Raw genomic sequence first — 25,237 nt, 5'->3', positions numbered from 1 at the left:
AATAATAAAAAAACAAAAAACACTCATATTAAGAAATGATTTTGCAACTGGGGGAGTTGAACCCGCGAACCTAATTTTACAATGTTGGCGTCAACCTATCTAGCATTTCATATGCTAAGATAATATGCTTCGCGTGCTAATTAAATAAACGAAAAATAGCAATAATTTGCGTCACTAATAAATACACAAAATGACTGCAGGTAATCTAGTTCTGTATTCGCATTTAGCATTCAGTCTGTGTTAAAAATTCGTCGAGCTATGTCGTCTGTGTGGGTGATTATTGTATCGTTGTTGTTTACATTCCAAGACGTAGCTTCTAAGGACAGACTGGATATAAACAAATGGAGTGATATCGGATTTCCAGAATCCTTTGGGGACGAGTCCATGAGACCCGCTGATGTACGATTTTTCACATTATTTATTTATTTTTAAGAATGCATATGGAAGTCTAGGAATTTAAAAGCCTTATTATTTGTCTACCATCTATCTTTTCGTTTCATTTTATTCTAGTTTAAGTTTTTTATATTTATTACGTGTCAACATGTATGAATATGTTCGTTAATAAATAACTAAAATAAAACAGCATAAATTTACAAAACCAATTTTTTACCTCGATCATGTTTAAGGCACTTAGGTAATCAGTTTGACGCTTATGTGCCAGCCCAGGGACTTATATAAATATATATATTTCAATATTGCAGTTTAAAAACACTCGTGTTTTGACATACAATAATTTCAGACATGAACTCAAAGTCCATTTCGAAAACATGGATGAATGGCATGCTTTTAGTGAATAAAATAATATCATAGTTTTGTTGTGTCAGTAATTTTTTAAGGTTTATTTTTGTAGGCCAGTAAAACCAAAAAGTTTTATTTGTAAAAAGTTTCAAGTAAAACAGTTGTTACGTTTTCAGCGTTTATTTAGTGATTTGATAAAAAATATTAAACTTTTTTAATTTTAAATAATTTTCCATCTCAAATTGTAAAAAAAAAACAATTTGATATGCCGATTATTTTCAGGACACGACTGTTTCTTTGTCGAGGCATGAAAATAAACTGACACTAATTTATTAAGTTATTTTACAACTTACAAAGTTACAAAGTTAGGGCATCAAATGTTAATTTTATGCCATTTTTGCTTATGTTAGTACGCACTTTTGAAAGTTTTATATGAAAATTTAACGCACACCTGAAAGTTTTTAATGAATTGTAATTTTAAGACTAAAGACATACGAACTTACAAGTAGACATACTTCTGACTTTAAGACATACCTTATTTGTTGATACTTTTGGCTTTAAGACAGAGTTGTTTAAATTATTAGCCAAATACAAGGTCAAATCTAAAATATTTCTTAGTCAAATTGTTATCTATACCTTGGCAAACATTATAAAACGTAAGTAATGAGATGACTGAGATTTTTAGAGACAATAAGAGTTTATTGAAGAAACGTGTTGTGTAAAAATTTTCTTTAAATCACCTTTACAGATAATTTTATACCTGAAGGAAGGTAGTAGTTTTATGTCATTTATACGCGTTTATTTGTACACAGTACCTAGGTACACATAAATACCTCCACTTTTAGAGCAACAAATCAAGCATTAACATTTTACAACAGAGATAAAGAACATTTTAAAGAAGGTAATATAGAAGTCTAGGCATCTTTTTTTTTTAAAGTTTTATTCATTTTAACAAATAAGTAACATACGTAATTGTATTTTTGTTCCCGCAAAGCCGAAACTTGTCTGCGGGTTACATTACATTTTTTTATTTATTTAATTTTTTTATCTACAGGGCTTATGACCTGTCATTGGCTGGTTTAAGTGGCCACTTTAAACACTGTGTAGAAATAATTCAATTAGATGAATCTCACCCTCCAAAATAAAGGTTTCAGCTCTTTAACTTCACAAACATCAACAGATGAAAGAATTGAAGGAATGTCGATGTACAAAAATGGGCAGAATGGTGAATGTTACACAGTGTGTATAGTGGCCACTTAAACCAGCCAATGACAGGTCATAAGCCCTGTAGATGCCTAGACTTCTATATTACCTTCTATAAAATGTTCTTCATCTCTGTTGTAATATGTTAATGTTAACTGCTCCCCAGGGAGCTGAGTCCTGTCCTTGTCTACAAAAATTTGGACAAACTCAAAATATTGTTGATAAATCAAGCATTCTTTCAGCAATATTGTTTTGAAAGAAATTTAGGTATTGATAGGACTTACAACGTTACGACCTGTCATTGTCTGGTTTATGTGATTACTTTATACACTATGTATCATTTGTCATTCAGTCTAATGTTTTGTGTTTTTCACATAAGCAGAATTTGTTTAGTTATATCTAGACAAAACAACCGTATATTTACATTATTTGATACTCCTCGAAAACTAGTTTAGATCTGTTGAGTTTTTTCTGATGTTTAATAGGAATATTTTTTTATGCTATCGAGTATTCTTTTCTAATTTATTCAAGTTCTCATATTAATCTTATTAAACCAATATTTTGATTGTTATGTTAAATTTTACTACATTAAATGGCTTGCAAAAGTTATTTGAGAAAATTGTTTACATTATGAATATATACGGCTCCCTAATTTGGCTTGGTTTAGCGACTTCAAACGTGCTTTTTAATCCAATTAACTATATGAAATTCGATAAGCTTTTTATTTTAACTTTAACTACTGGTCGGTTATCTAATGTTGTCGAGTTCGCAAAACTAACACAGACGCATTGTGTATTATCTGTAAATGAGCTCATGGTATGCATCTCACGGTATACGAATTATGAAAATAATCTATATATCTTTCGCGCTCAGTCGCGCTTATGAGCGTGACATAGACAACTTTTGCTTTGTTAGTTGTTATGATATGGTATTAAAATACACTATTTAAAAAAAATAAATGAAATGTGTGCGTTCTTATACTTAACCCAAATATTTAAATTTTGGTGGCCATTTTCAATGAGTTGTAAATAACTAACAAATAGAAAATGGAAATCAAGTTAAGGTAGAGTGGGGTTCGAACCACGGATCTCTGATCCGCGAGTCGTGAGTAAAAATATAATTATGTATATACAATGTATGAGTATCTTTGTTCGAATAAAGGAAAAAAAAATGTATGAAGCCTATGTAAAAACTAAAATATGTTATATGCAACTACTATGGGGAACAGGAAATTAAAATGACATAAACAGACTACAAAGACAGCAAAATAAAATATTAAAGTTAGTATATGACCTTCCCTATCTAACAGCAACTAAAGAACTTTTTAAACAAACGAAACAATTAAATATAACTGAACTCTTTAAACTAGAATCCTTAAAATTTATTCATAAATTAGCCACTGACGTAATTGTAGACGAAGAATTAAAACTTGAAAAAAACTGTAGTAAACATGAACACAATACGAGAATATAAGAAAAATATTATAAACAATCTTTTAAAACGAGAAAAGGACAATTGAGATTAATAAACCATGGACTGAAATTATACAATAAACTACCAGACAAAACTAAACAAAAGACTTAGACAACCTTTCTAAAAGATGTTAAAAATATTATTATTAACAGTAGAATGTGACTTTTAAAAGTGAAAATATTTTGTTAAATGTACGTTTTTGGTCTAAATTGAGCAATTTTGGTACGAATTTCGCGGCGACCCGCCTCATGCCCAAATCATTGGTAAAAGTTGAATGGCACGAGCCAATCGATATGTTTAGCTCCTCAGCAACTTCTCTAATGGTGATTTGACAATTGACCGATACTATTTTCTTCACTTCATTAATGTTTTCGTCTGTTGACGTGCTCGGGCGTCCGGCACGCTCTTCGTCGTTTACATCTTCTCGGCCCTCTGAGAACATTTTATACCACCGATATTGTATATTGTAGCTTCACCATATGCCACAGTCAACCTTTGGGATGCGTCCGCGTACTTCATTTATTTTTTCACACAAAATTTGATACAGATTATTTGATCCATTTTTTGGAATAGGCAAAAATCGAAGACGAGCCAAAACACGTGCAAGCAAAGCAGCTGTCAAAAATTAACTGAACATTTAAAATGACCGAACTTGTTGGCATAAGTTAGAGACATAAGTGCCAACATAACGCCACAAAAATCGAAAATCAAATATACGTAACCCGTGGAAAGTCTAAATTTGCTATACTTTTGAACAGACCTCATACACAACGCTCTAATCCAACAGATATTTTTTTTTAAGATCGCTCATTTGGTTAAACGCGCCATCTTTAAATAGTGCTGTATATAATGTTATGCTAACGATTGTATATGTATATAAGAAGCACGGTCTTTTAAACGTGATCATGTCAAATGAAATGCATTAGTTAATCGATTTTAATCATTATCTCCATAAAATTACGTATCACACAACAAATAATAATAATAATAACATATTAGTATACAGAGAATTCATTACGTGTAATATACATATTTCAGTGCGTTTGTTAGTAAATACAACTAATTAACCGAGCATCGCATCGTGTCGGCATCGATCTTGTTGTTGAAAGCATATTGTTCATTCCATTGTGACTGGTGGGACATTTGATTCCAGAATTGAACAAACTTTGAGTTGTATCTGTGTCATCGGAACTCATACAACAGTAAAATATATTTTTAAAACAACATAAAAAACAATTTTATTATATTGCTTTCAAGAAAAAGCCAAACAGCCAATATATTCTGTGTTAATATTATTTGTATGATTGGTGGGACCGTAGGACACTGAAAAATCCCACTATTCTACCTTTGTGCATTTGAAGACAAATTTAAGACAAACTAGGTACTCAACATTAATGATAGATTTTTTGTCTTATAAAACATGTAATATTTAAAGCATTGTTTAAATAAAATAGAAATTGCCGTTGAAAATGAAAAGCTGTTGAAAAAAAAACAATCAGAGAAATGTGTCAGGGCTTTGTGATACATAATAAAAGTATTTACTAAATAGTAACTCTATGTGAAGTTATAGTTTCAATAGACAAAAAAGACATTATTTATTATTTTGAAATATATTTTTGTAGATAGTCTCTAATTTAATATAAATCTTAATATTAAATTAGAGGTGATAAATGTAAATGAAAATTTATGTAATTTTCCTACTTTTCATGGAATGCCTTATATATTAAAATACGATATAAAAACTCAGAAAACCCTATCGTTATCTAAAAGGTTATGAAGTAACAATAGTACTCATATAATTACACTAAAAGGTATTTAAATATTGAATACGGAGATCATTATGATTATCATAAGATGAATTTAAAGTCGAGAACGACATTTTTCGGCGAATGATATTTTTCAATAGACGCCAAAATCTTTTCATCAAACAAAAGACATATTTTTCAATGGGTCTAATGATATTCAGCTGCTGGGAAATTCAGCGTCGCCTCCAACCATATAATGTCAAATACAATTACTAAAAATAGTAATATAAGTACTATTTTTCGTAATTTTTTAAAGATTTTTACCGCCATTCAGATGCATAATGGTTTTTTTTTGGTTATTATATCGTGTCGTTTGAACTCTCGGTCTGAATACACGGCTTTAGAACTGTTTTCGGTACATCTATAAAAAATCGAGATCTTCTCAAACACTCTTGAAACCGACGGTATTCACTAGTTGAGGGGAGTTCAGGGTCATTTTCTAATTATTTTTTTTGTCAAAAAAGACTATCAAAACTAAGCCAAAATTTGTTTAAAAATATTTTCATGTATAGTATTATTAGTGCTATGTTTTTTTAAAGTTTTGTAATTTTGAAATTACTTTGACTGTGACATCACAAGTTTTAGTCGGTTAGTTCTGCTGATTAGTGGGTTAGTTTCCCGTAAACCGGAAATCTATCGAACTGTAACATTGGTTGATTCGGAAGAACTAGTGACGTCGTTCAAATCGATTTTATTAAAATCATTTTTCTCATACATTTCCAAGAAATTTCGTAGCATAATGCTCTAATTTTTACTAAAGTAGCTAAAAATATTTTCATATCCAATTTCCCGTAGAACTGGACTTTCTCTTTGTAAAAACTGTCCTAAGGTGTACATCGCATCGGGCGGACTGTCAGAAAAATTACAAGAGTAAGAAGCACACGACTGGATGCAATTAGTCCGATAACCATAATCATAGAAACGGAAAATATAACAAAACATGTGTATTGGAGAAATATATTCATTTCATTGGTCAATTATTTCGCGTTTGACGATATTTTATTGTTCCAGAACACGGGTAATTGAGGACCGTTTTCACAAAGTAAAATTTCTACAAAAAAAAACCAAATGCGTTTTTTAAATTAAAATGGCTTCTTCCATGTGAGTTTTATCGATTAGTGAAATAAAATTTTAACAAAACGATAAATGTGCAAAGCTATAGCGGTTCAAGTATCATGAATTTAACAAAACGAAATATCTACACTCGATAGAGTTTTCACAAAGTGAAATACCTACATATTTTTTTTGGTGTTAAGTTTTTGAAAATCAAAAAAAAATCACAAACAATAAACATAATTTCGGCCAAGAAAAAAGAAGATGTGAAGAAACTTCTGGCCAACTGTATTGTAATAAAAAAATAATATTATTTGAAACATGTTATCATTTTATTAGTGCTATTATGTATGTAAAAAATATGTAGGAGGTAAATGCCTAAATGTGTATATTTGCATAGGTACTTAGATATGTCAGTAGACACATAATTTTTCAAAAATAAGTTTAAAACGATTTCACGCAAAAGTAAACTTATTTAATTCCCAATATAAATCAATTTTCTATACATTCCTATCACAAAAATATGTGGATATTTCATTTTTGGTAAAAAATCGTAAATTTAAAACATTTTTATAAATAATTCTAATGATTCTACATTGTTGATTTTAAGTACGTGTGTAAGGATTTTATATATCTATAAAACGTTTTTTTTTTTTTTTTAAATCGTAATAGTTTTATTTTTATCATGAAAAAACCTTTTCCTTAAAAATTTACATTTCGTAGAGTTTCGCTTTATTAAAACGGTCCTCAATTAGAAAGAGTACTTCACATGGATTTGAGATCCGATTATTTCGTACTTTCGTGCCAACGTATCTACAACTTGGATTATATAGAATATTTTCGGCCTCGTGGTGTAATGGTCAGCGCGTTAGCCTGCCATGCAAGAGGTCTCGGGTTCGATTTCCGACATGGTTGATATGAAATATTTATTTAAAAAGGGTGTTTTCACACTAGAATATAGTCCCTGGACTGCTAACTGAAGCGTAAGACTGATCACCTTACCTTCATGTAACAAAAATGATCAAGAAACGCTGCGATTGGTGTACTAATGCCGAGCAATATGCACCATTAGGTGCGGAAAGGGAATGATGATGATGATTAATAATAGAAATTTTAAATATTATATTTCTGGTAATTTCAGAACAGAGATCCATTGTATGTGCCAAGCAGATGCGGCGAAAATGAGATCCTCTACCCAGGAGATCATATTGGAGACTGGACATGTGACTGCAGACCAGGTAAGATAGTCAGAAAAACCAGCCACACTAATTTTAAAAGTTGAAAATGGCCCCAAAATTTAAATGTTTTGGCAATCTCAAAACGCAAATACTAAAAAAAAAAAATGGGAAAATACCTCAGACTAATCATTCCCTAGAGAAGCCCTCGCTCTATTGCATAGAACAAAAGCGGGTTGGTTTTTAATTGAACAACAAACGTGTTATGGACGGTTTCTGTTGGCACTCGCAATTCTCAACCCGCAAATCGCAAGTCCCTACGGCTGGGCCCGTTGTATTGCTGTAATATGTAGCTAACTTTATAGTCAATAATCATATTCTGATTTTAATCATAGGCGACTCTATTAGGTTATTACTCTAAGGAAAATACCATGGTTGTTTCTGAGCTGAAAATATTTATTTATACTTTTATATTTTTGTATTCTTTTTTTTATATAGAATAATGGGTGTCCCGTGCCGAGGGAAACATTTCACGAAATGTGAAATATGCCTAAGATTAGCTATTTAACAAAGTTAACATAATAATAACAATAAAAAACGTAATTAATCGGGTTGTGGTCCTTTGGCTAGTGTCTCGGACTCACGGACTGAAGGTCCGTGGTTCCAATCCCACTCTACTTCAACTCGATTCCATTTTCTAATAGTGAGTTATTTAGAACTCGTTGAAAATGGCCCTCAAAATTATATATTTGGGTAAATCATAAGAACGCAAATATTTTTTTTCATAAGAAAAAAAAAAATTACCCTAATTATCATTAACATAATAAACAGTAAAAAACTCAAATAATCATAAAAAAATATAACCAATTTATATAGACCAATAGAACAAATTTCATAACCAGTACACACATTTTACCTATTTGGCTTGATCCACTCATCGAACCGTGTGCAACTTACCTCCACTATCCATTTCTTAATAGAAATTTTATATTGTGAGAACTTACTAATTGTCCTTGTGGATAATGGAAGTAGATTGTACACTTTAACCGAGTAGTAGGCCAATCCTCTTTGACGGAAGGTTGTATTGATTTTTTGGCAGCATCAGAGTGGAGTATCTGGTAACTCTTGTATTTGTAACGGAAGGTAGAGAATAATGTTTACGTGCGTAAAGTAACAAAGCTTTTACATAAAGTTGTTTTATAGATTTTACATTAAGATTTTTAAATATACCGAGGAAGCTAGTTCTGATTGATCTTTGTATGTATATTGTAAATATGGTATGGCCTGAGGATTCCTTATTATATTGTTTTTAATCATTCTCATAGGTACTCAAATTGAAGCGTACCTGGTTAATTTTTGCTATACGGAAAGTCTTATGCTTCAGGGGTGGTATTTCAAACGCTCTCGCGGCCGTATTATCTCGCGTATTTACGTGCCGCGAGAGCGGTCTAGAATAGCGCCCCGGGTGCCAGACCAGGAGCAATGAAATACTGCGGTGTAAAATCACTCTACAAGGATACGAACAAGGATATAATATCTTCACCCGATTTCCGTTTTAAAGATTTTTTCCTGAAAGCACTCATCCAATGTTAGGTTCTATTTTATACACAGAACTGTATTCTCCATCCGCCTGGACACATTATAAAATACGTTGAAATCAAACAAAGTTAAAACGCCAATCTATAAAATTTGCGTATTTAGGTCTAAATCAAGTTTTAGAAACTAGCTTTAGAACAGCTTCTCGATTGTTAATGTTAACAACATTCATGCTCAATCATAATCAGAAATTATATAAGTAACCGCTTACAGTTAGAACTGGATTGTGGTCCCGTAGCTAGTGTCCCGGACTTACGAATCAAAGGTCCGAGGTTCGAGCCCCGCCCTACCACAATTTGATTCCCATTTTCAAATTGAATTATCGTTGTGATCGAGTTGAAGAAAAACTTACTCGTTGAGTATTAAAATTTGAAAAGTTTTGATAGTCAACGAAAAAAAAATCTGTGTGATTTAACTTCAATTTTTCTTTTTACAGCGTACATCTATCATCCCGAAGAAGACAAATGTTTCCCCAGCCACGAGCAAGGTCCTTGTTCTGTAGGAGAGTACCTTATCCTCATTCCCGGACGGGAAATTCCAGTCTGCGTGAGGAATCCGTGCTTCAGGGCAAAGCAGGTCCAGCTATCGAGGAAAAGAAAATGCGTCAGTTTAGGAAAACCTTGTAATGCGAACACAAGGAGAGTATATGGAGTCAATGCAACAACCTTTACAGTAGAGTGCCTCGACGTCCCGAACAATAGATTAAAAATACTTAATAACACATACCGATTATATGATAATGGTCAATCTAAAACTAGGACATTTGGGTTATCAAGGAATCGGCGTAGCTCCAGTCTAGAGAATAATGTAATCACCTGATTGCTTTTGCAAACACAGCAGGTAGTTTTTTGTAGAAATGTCGCCGAACGATAGGATTATTTTTTATGTACGAACCTAAGTCTATCTAATGAGAAATGTTCTCGTGGTTAGATAACGTGTATTAAAAATGTAGATATACATACAACATGTAACTGTATTTAAAATATTCTGATAGTCGAGTATAATAATCGATATCAAAAATTACACAATCTACCCGTCGTTTTGAGGTATTGAGTTTTAAGTTTAAAACATCTTATTTTTATTATTTCTTACTATAGGCCAATGTGGTATTTTCTCCATAGGGCTGCTTCTGCTATGAGGTTTATTCCTAGCTGTCCTTCCACTTTTTGGGCGGTCTTCTTATTACTGATTTCAATGTATATTTTTTGTCTAATTGATTTTTTTCTTTCCTTACCATTTGTTAATATTTAATTTTCTGACTTTTTATTTTTAAGGAACATTTTTTTATACTATTTTAAATATACCTATATCAGTTATTTTTATATTATATATGAAAATAAAATATATTTTATGTTGATATGGTTAAATAGGCTCTGCATTATTCAGCCTTTTTACTGGAATAAAAATAAAAATTACAAAGGGCCCTGGGGCACGCTGCGCTTTGAGGAAGCTAGAAAACTAAATTATTCCTAAGGAAAACAAATTCAATGCAGATAATTGAGGGGGAAAGATGTGTGGATAGAGGCCAATACACCGCCTCCGCACCTCGGATCACCTCAATCAATGTCTCTCCAAACGAGTTTTTTTATATTACATTTTCATTTAAATTATTTTTCTATGTTGTAATACGAAATGAGCTTATTATGTGATACCTTTTAATATTTCTGTGGCTTTGATCTACAAGGGCCAATGTCAGATTTCATGTTTATCTTGCCAATATTTCGTAGAGGGTCGATGTCAATTAACTATACATTTGACTATTTTATATACACGTATTATGCGGAAATTTTTCATGAGTTTATTATGTCGTCACAAAATGGCTGAAAAATTACTCTTCTGTAATATTGCGATTTACGACATTGGCCCTATTAGATCCAAGCCACAAATTTATTGTTATTTGAAAAACATGTTTATCCATTTAATTTTTGTTTTGAAATATTATAAATAATTGTTTTAATTTATTAAAATAGATTTATGTTTTTTTATTTATCCGCAAGCCCAAATATTTTTTATATAAGTACAGTGCATTCTAATATTTAATAAGCCTATGTCAATTTAAACATAATACAACGGAGATACAGAACGTTTTAGAGAAGGGAATATAGAAGTCTAGCTATTCACAGGGCTTATGACCTGTCATTGGCTAGTTTGAGTTGCCAATTTACACACCGACTATATTCCATTCTCTGACATTTGTAAAATGTAAACACTGTGTTAATGTGTAAGTGTCTGACAGCGAACCAATTAAACATACACGTTTAGTTTGTCTTAGTAGGCACACTAGAATGATTTATATGAAAACTGATTGCTACGCACACATAAAGCAGGGGTTAATAAAGATTTAAATGGACTGTACTTAGTTTCAACATATTTCATTATAAGTATTGCCTGATTACCCATCTCTTAATTAATTCAGTCAAATTTACAATTTTATTTATTGCACCTTGCACCACATTTGGTCAAAATGTCCAAGAAAAAACGCATTTATTTATTGTGATCTCATCAGGAATTGAACCCGCAGCGAATGATCCTGAGGTAAACGTCTGACCTTTAAATTGATATTGGTATTTTGTTATTTTTATTGAATTTGAATAAAAATGCAAATTATTGAACGAACGTTTTAATGCTAAAAGATATTGGTACCTACTACTCGTTTTAATGATTAGTTTAAATGTCATATTTGAGTCATCAAACTAGTATCAATAATTATTAATTTAATACATTTTTAAATGACTTGTAACTTTGCAATTTTGTGTCAGTTTTTTTAATTTTGCATTTTTAATGTACCTGCACGATTTACTGTGCAATTGTTATTTCTAGAAACAGAATATATGCATCACCGCAGACAAGAAAAAGGTGCATTTGGCAGACAGTAAAATGGATGTCTCGGTATTGGAAAATATCTTTCTTGTTCAGCAAAATTTTTGTGAATACTTGTAAACAGGATTTTTTTTTAAAATTTATGTTTTAAGAATAACTATTTATATTAAGTCCTACTGAACTGCTTATTTTGGAATCTACGCTACTACATTACTGTTAATAGAATTCCCACACGTGTCATTAAGTGTAATTTTAGCGGAAACAGAAGGAAGGGGGCTGTTGAATTGTACAACGACTAGCTCGTATGTCACCACAGTTCCAGCAATCTGAAACAATAGTTTAAAATTGTTAAAATTTAGGTCTTAAGCTAGGGTTTCCTAGGAGAGCGGTGCCCGTATTTTAACGGCCGTAGTGAACGGTGATGCAGTGGACAGCCGTCGTAACGTCAACTAGAGAGTGGTTTCCTAGGGAAACGGTGTTAAATGGTGTTGATAACACCGTTTTCCTAGGAAACCACACTCTAGTCACCGTTACGACGGCTGTCCACTGCATCACCGTTCACTACGGCCGTTAAAATACGGGCACCGCTGTCCTAGGAAACCCTAGCTTTAGTTCGCGTTGATCTAGCGACATCGTGTTCAAGTTGGCCGTACAGCGGGCCGTAGCACTATCGGGCGGCCGGATCAGAATCGTCCTAAAATTTAATTTTGTTACATATATGGTAGAATTGAAATACTTAAAATTGATTCATAATCCTAAAACAATATTTTTTGTCATTAAAAAAATTACAACTTTGTAAATTGCTACATTAATTAATTATGCCACCTTGGATGTTTTTAAATCATTATTTTTGAGTAATTCTAAGTAAAATTTCAAACCCTCGTATACTGCATTTTGTATAGAAAGATTTTTATATTTTTGTCTTGTTCTCACAAAACAATATTTTTTTCTTTATTAAAACATTTTTTTTTAATTACAGCTAAAAATTTTTTTATTGCGAATTTTTAACACACAACAATAAATATTTTGAAATGAGTCACTAGTTACTAGCGAATTTTGCAGAAAGTTTTATATTATGATTTTAATTGTAAGCAAGAAGTTTTAATTGAGAAACAGAAGTAAAATAGTGCGTACACAACACCCCAAAAATGTATGGATGTAAAAACATTTTATTTTTGAAAAATCGATAAATAAAATAAAATATATTTTTTTTATTTATAAATAATTGATCTATGACACGCCCAATTTTTTTCCACGTTTTAATATACCAATTACAATTTAATTTAAATAAAATTTATCCACAAAATTATGATTATTTTTATTCACGTTAAGTCTAAATATGGGTCATCAAATGTTATCTTACAAACAATTGTTGTGATTATTGATAAAAAATAATTTGTAATTCAATAACCGACGACATAAACAATACAACAATAAATATTTCCAGAGACAGATATCAATTATTAAAAAATGTTCTTGATGGTAAAAGATGTAAAGAACAAGTAATAATCTAATTTATTTGTCAATATTCTTATTGGTTTCAAAATTATTGAATTTTAGGATGAAATAAGCTGTTCGCCCCATTGCGAATTGTGCGTAGTACTGACCACCATATATTGGTGGACATAGGATTACGAAATGACGTAATTATAAGGTACATGTTGAATTTCAATTCAGTTTCATATTTATTATTCAATTTAAAAAATGCACCGAATTCCATTAATTTTATTTTTAAAAATTGGTAAAAAACACTTACTGTTAGAATTAGACCTCTTGTGACCGAAAAGAAATTCAGCCCGGTAAGCGCTACAGTATCTGATGTTACGTGATCCAGAAATCTTTTTACCTGAAGAAAACATAAAGGTATAATTTCTGGTATTGAAAATAGTGACAAAACAATCAATAAGAGGTTCAAAATTTGTTCCTCGCTGTTTTTCATATTGATTCCCATTAATTATTTTATTTTAATAACATAAACGGCAAATCTGCCTTTTTACAAACATTTATAATTTAAACATATTTGGCTTAGTATTTTTTTTGAAAACTTGAATTTTCTTATACCCAAGATATATAATTTTTTAAAAATTAAACCAAAAATTATACAAGATTTATATTAAAAAAATTAATCTAAAAATTACACAGCATATTCAGTAGAAAGTTTAAATAATAAAACATTCTACAGTAAAACAACAAGAAAATCATAAGTAGGTACTGTTTTTCACACAGCTAGGCAAAGTGAACGAAAAACTGTATGTATATATATTATGAAATGCATGAATAAATAAATATAATTACCATTCACCATCTTTAAAAAAGTTCAAAAGGTTTGTTCTATAAGAACAAAACCCTACACTTAATATATCAGATATGTGGGAATAACTATTGCCGAGTTCATGAAGTCTATTTAATACGGCATTACAAGTATACACTGTCCGTGAATTGCTGCTACAAAACGATGGCACCTGTCTAGTCATTCTTCCAGGCACCCTGAAGTTGATGAGAGATAATAGTTCAGGGCAATCCCATATTGAGTTTACAATTTTGAATAAATTTAAAAGGTCTATAATTTTTCTTCTATCGTTAAGTTTTAACAAATTTAATGTTTTTAGTAAAAAATCGTAATTTAAAAATTCATGACTGATTCTAGGTTTAAAATTTATATACCGTAAGAATTTTTTTGGACTCTTTCAAGATAATTTTGGTGACAGTTGTAGTAAGGAGTCCATATTGTAGAGTTATACTCTAACTGGCTTCTCACTAATGAAGTATACATCAACTTCAAAGTGCCTATGTTTTTAAATTCCTTAGTCACACGTAACATAAAGCCTAACATTATTAGAGATTTACTAGTAATATTATTTATGTGCCTAATAAAGGATAATTTTTGATGAAAAACGATACCCAGGTCGCTATATTATTATCAGTGGAATCCGGATATTGGAATCGCGAATAATGATATCAATCAGTTAATGTTATAATCAGTATGTCTCAAATAGTCACCATATTGTGAGTAAACTTTGCCTTAATATGCGATTTTATAATAATGATAAATTTAGAAAAAAACATTCATCTTTAAATATAATTAAACATAAATAAAGAGGTGTAAATTCTTACAAATTTCTCCAGAATGATCTTATTGATTAAAGCTTTCTACGAACGACGACCGCATGCAGGAGTTGATTGACTTGAATGAAAGGCTAACAACCATCAATAAATTAAAAACATATACAATATGTATTAAAAATAAAATAAAATAAGAGGTATATTGAGATTGTTTACTGTGAAAATTAAGGTTTTTATGATTGTAAAATAAATAAAACAACTTTGTTTTTAACCACTTTTTTTTTCTTTCTACTGACCGGGTTCAAATCTATACAAACTACTTTATCAAGGTATACTTAACTGATTAATTCTATCTTATTTTATTCTATCAGTATTATGCTACATATATGGAACTAATAAAGAAAGTCTTATTGTCTTTTTAGGATTGGAAGCTTAATGGGAAGGGAAAGTAAGACAAAGAGACTTGATTTATTAGTTCGATACGAAGCACACTATTGATAGAATAAAATAGGCTTTAATTCATTAGTCAGGTATACCTTGATAAAGAAGCTTGTATAGCTTTGAAACCTGTCGGTAGAAAAATTGAAAAATAAATTGTTGAAAACAAAGTTGTTTTATTTATTTTATTATTATGAATAACCTCAAAGTTAGTGCTTTAAATAGAAAAGTTAATATTTTTATTTTGTTTTATCATTTGCTCAATGTGATCAACCGTTTTTTCAAAAAAAAGTGCAGGTCCCATCGTGATTATAATAATTGGATTCCACTTATGATTTATGTAGGATTAAATGTTGTCATTTTTAAGAAACTGGCGTTTGCAAAACTGTCAATTGAATGTACCTCATCGCAATAGGACTCTGATGGAACAGCATAGAGGGTCTTCAGTGGTTCTCTAGATGCGGTGTATATCCTCGAAGCGGCCAACGATACAGCAAAAAATCTTATCATTAAGAAGCTAAAAGAGAATACGAAGTAAATTGCTGTAGATAGACCGCTGAAACACGTAAACATACGTTAGAGATATATTCATTTTTTACGGTAACTAAAAATTAGAATCTTTTGGTACAACAAACCCGTCAGCAAGCTTCCAGCAGGGTAGTGTTGCCGCTTTTTCTTTTTGAGCTGAGCTAAAATACAAATAAAAAAATTACTTAACGTGTTTATCAGTTCCAAAATTTGAATGCAATTAAAATCTTTCATGTTATTGGTAAATACAATTTTTTATAATAAATACAGGCAATAATAAAATTAAATACAACTAAATAAAATTAAAGCTAGGACAAAAAAAATAAATTACTACCTCAAGACAAGATCCGGTCTATCTTAGTGAATTTCTAAAACTAAAAAGACTTACACAAAAAAAGTCCAGATCTTGTCTCGAGTTTACAATACGGCACAATAGGGACATTGGTGCATGCAAGTCATAGTTTGTGCTGTGTTGATCGAGGAACAGCACATTATTATTTCGCAACTGGCGGATCGGAACATTGAATGCCACGTGTTCCAGTAAAGATGGTACATCAATTACGCCATTCAGCAAATTAAACATAAATATGGAGTCAATGTTATTTCTACGTTTTTGTAGACTTGAGATTTTTAACATTGACTCCATTTCTCCGTAAGTGTAGTCTCCCCTCTCGAGGCCAATCATCCATGCTACTTTTCTTAGCAAACGATGTTGCACCGATTCGATATGATTTATCCGGCCTACATAGAAGGGAGACCAGATCACGGATGCATATTCTAAAAGAGGTCGAACAAGTGAGCAATATAATGTTTTAACCTTGAACATATTAGTAAAGTCACTAGATGTCCTGCTAACAAAACCCAAGAGTTTTAGTAAATTGTTAATTATAGTATCAATATGTTCATTAAAGGTAAGTTAACAGTCCATGATAACTCCGAGGTCCTTAATAGACCATTTTATAAGGCAAAAACACATTGTAATATTATTAACATTAGTATTCAAAACGCACGAGACGCCTAATTAATCATTATTATGATATTAATAATTCGAAATACTGTAATATCAATTTTGTAATAAAGAAATATTATTTAACCCTTTTTTAAAAATCTAAAAATATTATCTGAGAAGTATTATATAATACTAGGTGCGTAGATTTTCACGATCACTGTGATATGTACGTATGGTCTTTTTTGGATGATCCTGTAGCTCAATCACAAATAACTATCGACGTGCTTAAAAACATGCTAAACATTTGAGCGATCACAATGAACAATAATGATCATGCTTAAGTATGTAATTTCTAAGTCATCGCTCGTGTCGGTTTGTTTTTTGTTTTCCTCGTAAATAAATACAGTTCATTGGCGAAAAATCGGCGTTTACTATAAAAAATAATACAATATATTGCATTTGCAAAATAGTAAGGAGTATCTATTACATAAAAGTAAAAATTAAATTACAATTACTATGGCGACTGCTTTTCTTGTCATTTGGCTTGCCAACCGCCGGCTAAATTCAATAAATAGCGTGATAAATAATAAATAAGTACATAAAAATAGCAGTTTTGTAATATTTTCCATATTTACATCGGTAAAATTCAAATATGTGATTGCGCAGCAGGATTATACGTCGCGAAACGTAAATATTTTGACATTTTATTTTTGGTGTTCTCGGATGTTCCATTGTGATCGCGAATACGATAAACAACCATGGTGAGAAATTGTTATTAAGTCGCTTATTAGCACGTCGATAGTTATTTGCGATCGAGCTACTGATAAGGCTAGACTCGTTCAAAAATTGCTTTCAAACAGGACAATTTTTCGCCTCTAAACCAGAGATTTTGCATAAATCCAGAAACTTCAGTGCACGCATAATAAAAGGGGCAATACACAGACACCTAATTATCATAAACGGAGACGACCCTGACTAGGGCTTCCAATCTCGACACAGATTTGAGTCTTGAGACTGAAACGACACTCGGAAACCGAGTCTCGAAATCTCGAACCTTTGAGACTGTTCGATCCTAACGACAATTCATACAAAAAATATTGATTGTCGTAAATAAATCACGTCATTTTTTAAATTTATTTAAACACTTTATATATTTAAGACAAAGCTAATGATTGTAGACAGAGCTGGCAGTCCCCTAAAGACAAGACAGATGCAAGACCTTGAACTGATATATGACTTTGTGTACCTCAACTCGCTTATCTCCAACAACGGCAGTGGCAGACCTGAGATTGGTCGCAGGATTCAAATGGCCTAAGAAGCCATAAACTGTTTGGAGAAGATTTGGCGAGATCGAGGTATATCAATAAACACAAAAAAGCGGTTGATGGAAGCCCTGGTATTCTCCGTTTTCTTATATGGGGCTGAAACGTGGACAATGCGTGCCTACGAGAGGAAAAGGATCGATGCATTCGAGATGTGGTGTTAGAGAAGACTGATGCGAGTGCCTTGGACAGCCAGAAGGACGAATGCATCGATACTGGAAGAGCTCCATATTACAACTCGTCTATCAGTGGTGTGTTTGAGAAGGATACTGTCTTTCTTTGTATATATTGCTAGACGCGAGCCAGACAATCTAGAAAAGGCAATAATGTCTGGCCAAGTTGAAGGTACGAGAAGCCGGGTTAGAATCCCATTTAGATGGACTGACCAAATAAAGGTGGCTACGGGGCTAAAATTTGATGAGTCAGTACGTCGGGCTGAGGACAGACTGGAGTGGAACAGACTAATTAGAAGTGTTCATGGTGATCACGATCCTCAGCATTGAGGGACTGACTTGGAAGAGAAGAGAAACACTTTATATCCATATTTAGTTTATGTACTATGGATAAGGGCAGGCATATCGCCCGAAGGCAATTTATTCCTACCTACCCAAACCATTCCATTTGAGAAAATCAGTGGTATATGAACAATACAACAACAACAATAAACCTTCACGCTGTTTCCCCGTAAGAGTAGGCAGATAGGATAGAACGCCATAACACTCTATCTTTGCATACAGATCTCGCTTCCTCTACATTCATACATCTTCTCATGCACGCGCGCCGATTATTCCGATTTTTGACGTGTCCATCTTCAAGTATTTGTTGGATTTGGTCATGCCATGTCTTTCTCGGTCTTCCTCTATTTCTGCATCCATCAACATTTGCATTGTAAATATTCTTAGCCGTTCTTTCGCTGTCCATTCGTTCAACATATTTATTTATTTATTTTAAAGAAGCTAACAGTCGAAAATGACATAATAACATTAAAAAAAATATCGTTTAAAGACAGACCAGCGAAGTTTCTAAATAAGAATTATACATTTTATTAAATTGTGTTACAACAAAAGGAGTGTGTTTATGTGTATTTGTATGAGAGTAAGTGTAAAAGTGTGTTTATGTGTATTTGTGTGGGAGTAAGTGTTCAGGTGCGTGTAAGTGTGAGCATCATTAAATAATAAGTGAGATCGTATCGCAGCCAGAAATAATGAGTCTCAATTTATTTTTAAATAAATGAAGGGGCATATAAAATATATCAAAAGATGAATAAAGCATTACAGTTTCTAACTATAAGCAAGAACGATAGAGGAAAGAGAGTTGTTGTGTTGTTAATATATCATAATATTCTCATTACAGAACAAAATGTTGATAAACACATACATTTTTTTAGAAATAAAAATTGACTAAATATCTACACTATACTATGAAAAAAGGAGGGAGTAAAGAGGCAAGGAAAGAGGGAGAAAAAAGGAAAAACTCAAATATTCACATTTCATATGTGGTTTGAACGTAAATAAAGAGGAAAATTCTACCTCATCTCTGTAGGGATATTGATAAAAAATATATACCTACTCCCCCTTGGGAGAAATCCAGATTTGTGGATGTACAAAAAAATACACGTACCAAAAATAATGTTGTGTAATAAGATCTGGTCAAAATATAAGGATAAATAAATTGCAGAGTCATCTGCAGGCGATTACTAGTACTTAATTTAACTAGGAAGAGTCTTAAATACATAAAATAAAGTAATATGCTAATTAAAAATACTTAACTTCAATATCAATACATAGATGGCGCTCCAACACGCTTGTGAATGGTTTCTCATTTAATAACATATATACAAAAATCAAAAAAATGTTACCTGTGTCGATATTCGCTGATAAGCGGAATGGGGAATGTTGTAAATACGTAAAGTGGCCACTTAACCCAGCCAATGACAGGTCATAAGCCCTGTAAACGCTCGAATATCCCTAATCCTGAATTTGAAAAAATTCTACCTCATCTCTGTAGGGATATTAATAAAAAATAAATAAAGAGTGTCTAAAGGGCGTCTCTGACATAGTTGGAGGAATCACCAAACACACCATCGATCACAATAGCCCAAATAAAAATCACATAAAGTGTGACGAATGATGGGTTTTATTAATGTACCTACCATCATCACAGGAATACCTGTTAATCAATGGAGCAACCAAAATAGATGTCCTTGCGCTTAAGCTCTATAACTGTTTATTTTAACGGCGGTTATGACCTGGCTAGTGTGTTTTTTTTTGCTTTAGATTCTTAGTGTTGCCAGCACTGAGATTGAAAAGTTCTTGTTAAATTTTAATTTTTATTCTATCGTTATATTTCATGACGTTGGAAATCTGTGACAGCCACTCCAAGTACATCATGCGTGACTAGTGGACTTCCTACGAACTTGTCCAAAAAGTCTTCCATTAATTTAACACCTGCAGTGCGATTCTGAATGCTCTTTAGAGGCTAGCGAAAGCTTGCCAGCACGTAATTGGTAGGTAAATTACGCGTTCTCTACCACCTAGAGAGTGTTCCGAATCACACTGTTGGTCTGGTAATTTCGGTACTAGCATCTGGAGAGTCTCGGAATTGAAAATGTCTCGAGACTATCGAAATTTCGAGATTATCAAGTCTCAAATGGAAGCCTATCCCCGACAGGCTTATACTAATTTCAACATGGCTCCCGGCAACACATACGACAGGCGACAAGATGATACCGAATGTACCCAATATCGACTGACACGGTACAAACTACTAGTAGGTACATAAACACATCATTTTCTACACACACTGTTTACAGTGATGTGACTCCTGTAACGGTAGTCGGAACGAGTCTAATTAATTTACACGGTATCACCCAATTTGTATATTGACATGACATGACATGAAATACCCGTCATTGTTACCTTGAATCAATTAGATATCTGCGCAACTAGTGGAGAATTATATCCTTTAATTAACATTAGTTCACATATTTAAAAAGGCGTGTTTTCTTGAAATGTGGTTTAGATGTCTTAAATCACTTACTTGAAACTATTGAAGAGTTGAAGACAAATACTGTAAAGGTTGTTGGCAAAGGAAAGGAAAATTATTTCATTGATTACTCTGTCAACTTTTGATACCAAGCGAGTGAGGTGAGCGTATTCATTACGCGATACGCGCCAAAACTGTTCCGGTAAGTTCTAAAACAGGTAGAATAGTAAAATCGGATAAATCGTAAGTATACAATGTAACTATTAGTTTAATGAGTCATTGAATAGACAATCGTAGAGTTCGGATGAAGGCGTAATATATGAATCACGATGAAATAATCAGGGAATAACAAAATATTTTAATATAGAGAACAACCACATTCCTACTTTTTTTTACGTTTTCTAGTTTTAAGGCGTATCTGATAACGATTTTAACTTCGTCAAAACTCCAATTACTTTTCAAATATATCATGAATTCTATGGCAACCAATGCCATTTTGAAATTATTTACAGAAGAATTCGATTAAATTAACTTCTGATTTACATACAGTTCTTGAAGAATTTAAATTTGAAGTGGTTGAAATGTTTGAGCAGGCAATGAACTTTTTTTTTCACGAAAAATAACATAACGTTGGTCAGAAACCGGTGATCTTGTGCAAGATCTTGTAAAGTTTCTTGGAATAATTATTGTTCCAAATCTTGGGCCGTTTTATTTGCTGTTTTAACTTGGCAGGTCCTGGGATTAAAAATGCGCATTACGTAGATGTTTTCGGTGATAGATAGCGGGCAGTTTCACTGCTGATAACTAACAATACATTATTCTGCGACTAACAATCAATAACGGGTTTCTTAAATAACATGGATCGTGAACTTTATTAAAAATCAATGTTTCCTGAGTGTGGTGAAACAAATAAGTCCGAGAATTACTAAGTTGTAATTAATTAGAGATGATGCTTCATGAAATGATAGTTTGAAATCATGTTCTGAAAAATAATCGTTTTTGCGTCAAAACATTGCCGTACAAAATGCGTAGTAGGGTAAAAAAGATCGACTGTCAGTGCCAGTTTTTTGTGATTTCAAAGCTGTATGTCGCATTTTAACACTGCTCCACATTTTTATTAGTAAAATAAATATTTACGTTTTTTTATCCATATTTCGATTTCGATTTTGAGAGCCATTTTCAACGAGTGGTAAATAACTCACCATTAAAAAATGGGAACCAATTGTAGTAGAGCGAGGTGCGAACCGCGGACCTATGATTCGTGAGTCCGCGATACTAGCCACGGGACCACAGCCCGGTTCTATTCACTGACTACAAGTTAAGATCCGGAACTTAAATTGAATGGAACACAAGACGAGTGCTTAGTGCTGTATCTGGTGTATACATATATATATCAATGCCGAGGGTAAATAAAGTGACAGAAGCGACACCAAATTACAGGCGGGGGAAGTGCGCGCAGATCTTGGTTGAAATATTTGTTGAAAGACAGGACGTGTTCTAATCATTTGAAATTTGAGGTTAAATCCTTCAGAAGATCCTGTACCATTTTCTGACCCAGGTAATACTCATAACTCCTCTCATTTGCTCATACATGGGTGATTTTGTAGGAATAAACGCAGATTTGAGTACAAAACGCTCCGATTTGAACTTTCCAAAATAGTAATATTTTTGATTTTGCGATTCAGAAGAGTTTAAAGGTTATGCCGCGATATTAATTGTAAATTAAAATCTAATTTACCTTTCCCATGGCCGTATTTAAAGATTCGTTAAGTTGTTGAAAACGATCAGTAAGCCCAACGCTGATCAGAATAATGAATAGATCTTTTAAACTCCAGTGAAATGTTGCGGCCAAGTTGGTGATCTGAAAATTTGAGTTCGAGACATTTCAATATTCACGTTACGACGTATTCTAATTTTTAATGGCAACTTAAAAAAAATGTTTTTTTAAATCAATAAATAGGTGCCTTGTTCATATTGTTTTTTTTATTGAGGCCTTTTACTAAATACGATAATATCGGCAGAAATACAAGTTACGTATTTACAAATTGAAAATAAACAGAATTCAAGATATCAACAAGACAAATAAAAGCACTTATACAAGAATAGCATAAAACATTTGGTTGCAATATTATTTATTTATTTATTATATTTACGGCCTAATCTAATAACAACAGTTCCACGAAGAAACATATATGTATACAGGGTGTTCTTTAAACCCTGTCACATCCGGAACCACGATGATCGGTATGAGCAAGAAGACATATTAGCATATTTAAAAATATTTAGAAAAAATTTCAAAAATAAAATATTATATAAAACAAATGGTTGCTTACTTCTGCGGGGGAGAACGTGAGGGGGGAGCGTAGCGTGGCGTAGTATCAGACTCTCCCCTCCCTCCTCCTCGTTTCTCCCCCGCAGAAGTAAGCAACCATTTGCTTTTTTGATATTTTATAATTTTAAAAAAATATTTTAATGTGCCAATATGTCTTCTTGCTCATATTGATCATCGTGGTTTCGGATGTGACAGGGTTTAAAGAACACCCTGTATGTATTTATTTTAAAACTTCAAGTACAAAGAATAAATACTTTGGCCGATTTATTGCTTAAAGCAATGTCTTCCGGCCAACTAAAATACAGACTGGTCAAAAGCAGGGTTGTCAAAAAATTGTACTTATAAACGAAAATATATATCAAAATGATACACAAATAAAAAAACCTAATGAATTAAAAATAACAGCTGTTTTTAAATTTGGAGATAAAGCATACAAATACAAAAACAGAAAAAAAAGAACATAAAACTATGTAGCAAAGACAAACAAGGGCAATAAAAAAATGGTATACAATATTTTCATAAACGCGATAAACATATAAGACTTCGAGGTTTACCATTGCTAATCCATCTTTATACAGATAACTTGTCAATTTTCATATACATTTAAAACAAGTTTTACCAGCAAAAACCAACAATTTGATAGTGCCTATTTTACATTAAAAAAACTTAAAACTTATCACCTAAAATATCATAACATTAACAAAATCCTAAACATAATTATAAATTCATGTACATGCTGTTTATTGCCTAACCACAGCCAGCTCTTATATTTAACAAAAGTCAACTGTTGGAAGAGTTGAGGAAATATACATGTTTTAACATAGGCAGAATGGTAAATGTTACACAGTGCGTAAAGTGGTCACTTAAACCAGCTTATGTAATGTAATGATAATGCCTAGACTTCCACATTCCCTTCTCAAAAATGTTTTTCCTCTTTGTCGCAACAAATTTAGATCATTAATTTTTAAAAATACACTAAAACTCCAACTACTCGGATTGATGATTGCCAGATTTTATTGCTTTTGAAATAATACAGCGAATTGGAATCACATTAAAAGCTTACTTAAACATGTCCAGCAAAGTTAATTGCACAATTAAATTTCAATTAAAAACTTATTTATTTTTAATTTCCTAATAACGATTTGGATATTTGGAAATCCGTATGGTTGGAGTTCGGAAAAACGGAGTTCTACCGTATCTGTATTTTTTTGTACGTCATTCCACATACCTGCAAACATACCGCTTTCCATACAGCGTAATCAGTGTAACTGAATATTTGAGTAAAAGACGCTTTGTAGAACTTTTCATCAGCTCTTTGATCCTGGTTACATTTATACACCACAGCTATTCCTGATGCAATACTCAGCATATGTTCAACTATTGAATTAAAAAAAATCATAATGTAACCGATGAAAGGTTTTAAACTCAGTTGTGTTAACTTTGCGTGATTCTTACCTAGCGCAAAGAACAGTACGAGGAAACTGTAAAGTCCAAATCTCGCATATAGTGTTCGATGTTTTCCCTGTCTCGGAGTTCTCTTAATTTCCCCATTAGATATAGCCATGCAAAGATTTGGCCACTGAAAAGCAACTCGCAAGAAAGACAAGTGGGTAAGAAATGCGCTGATGTAGAAAACCACATTACCTGAAAACAGTTTTTTTTTTAATACTGAAAAATGTACACTCGTCGAAATAAGTGAAGGTTTGATCAATAAATATAAGACAGCACGGAGACAAGACATCAGCAGCGAACGGTGA

The 25,237-nt window shown here is 32.3% G+C and overlaps 2 protein-coding genes across 2 annotated transcripts in view; one reads left to right on the top strand and one right to left on the bottom strand.

Annotated features, from left to right (window-relative positions):
* The first annotated feature begins 222 nt into the window (after positions 1 to 222).
* LOC148283909 (uncharacterized) lies at positions 223 to 11,014 on the top strand. The gene is made up of 3 exons (XM_088242943.1): positions 223 to 399; positions 7,414 to 7,510; positions 9,480 to 11,014. Exons 1-3 carry the CDS (start codon positions 259 to 261, stop codon positions 9,860 to 9,862), a joined length of 621 nt encoding a protein of 206 aa, XP_088099069.1. The 5' UTR covers positions 223 to 258; the 3' UTR covers positions 9,863 to 11,014.
* A 636-nt stretch (positions 11,015 to 11,650) lies between these two features.
* The window catches only part of LOC148283908 (gustatory receptor for sugar taste 64f-like), a 28,875-nt gene continuing 15,288 nt past the window's right edge, over positions 11,651 to 25,237 (bottom strand). The window contains exons 6-7 of the mRNA XM_088242947.1: positions 13,620 to 13,709; positions 11,651 to 12,189 (exon numbers count right to left, since the gene is read on the bottom strand). Coding sequence (XP_088099073.1) covers positions 12,061 to 12,189; positions 13,620 to 13,709 — 219 coding nt within the window. The 3' untranslated portion in view covers positions 11,651 to 12,060. The remainder of the gene's footprint in view (positions 12,190 to 13,619; positions 13,710 to 25,237) is intronic.

Source organism: Micrasema longulum, unplaced genomic scaffold (assembly GCF_059751315.1).
Source record: "Micrasema longulum isolate JH-2025_06_02 unplaced genomic scaffold, ASM5975131v1 h1tg000178l, whole genome shotgun sequence".
Lineage (NCBI taxonomy): Eukaryota > Metazoa > Arthropoda > Insecta > Trichoptera > Brachycentridae > Micrasema > Micrasema longulum.
This window is presented reverse-complemented; position numbering and strand designations above follow the sequence as displayed.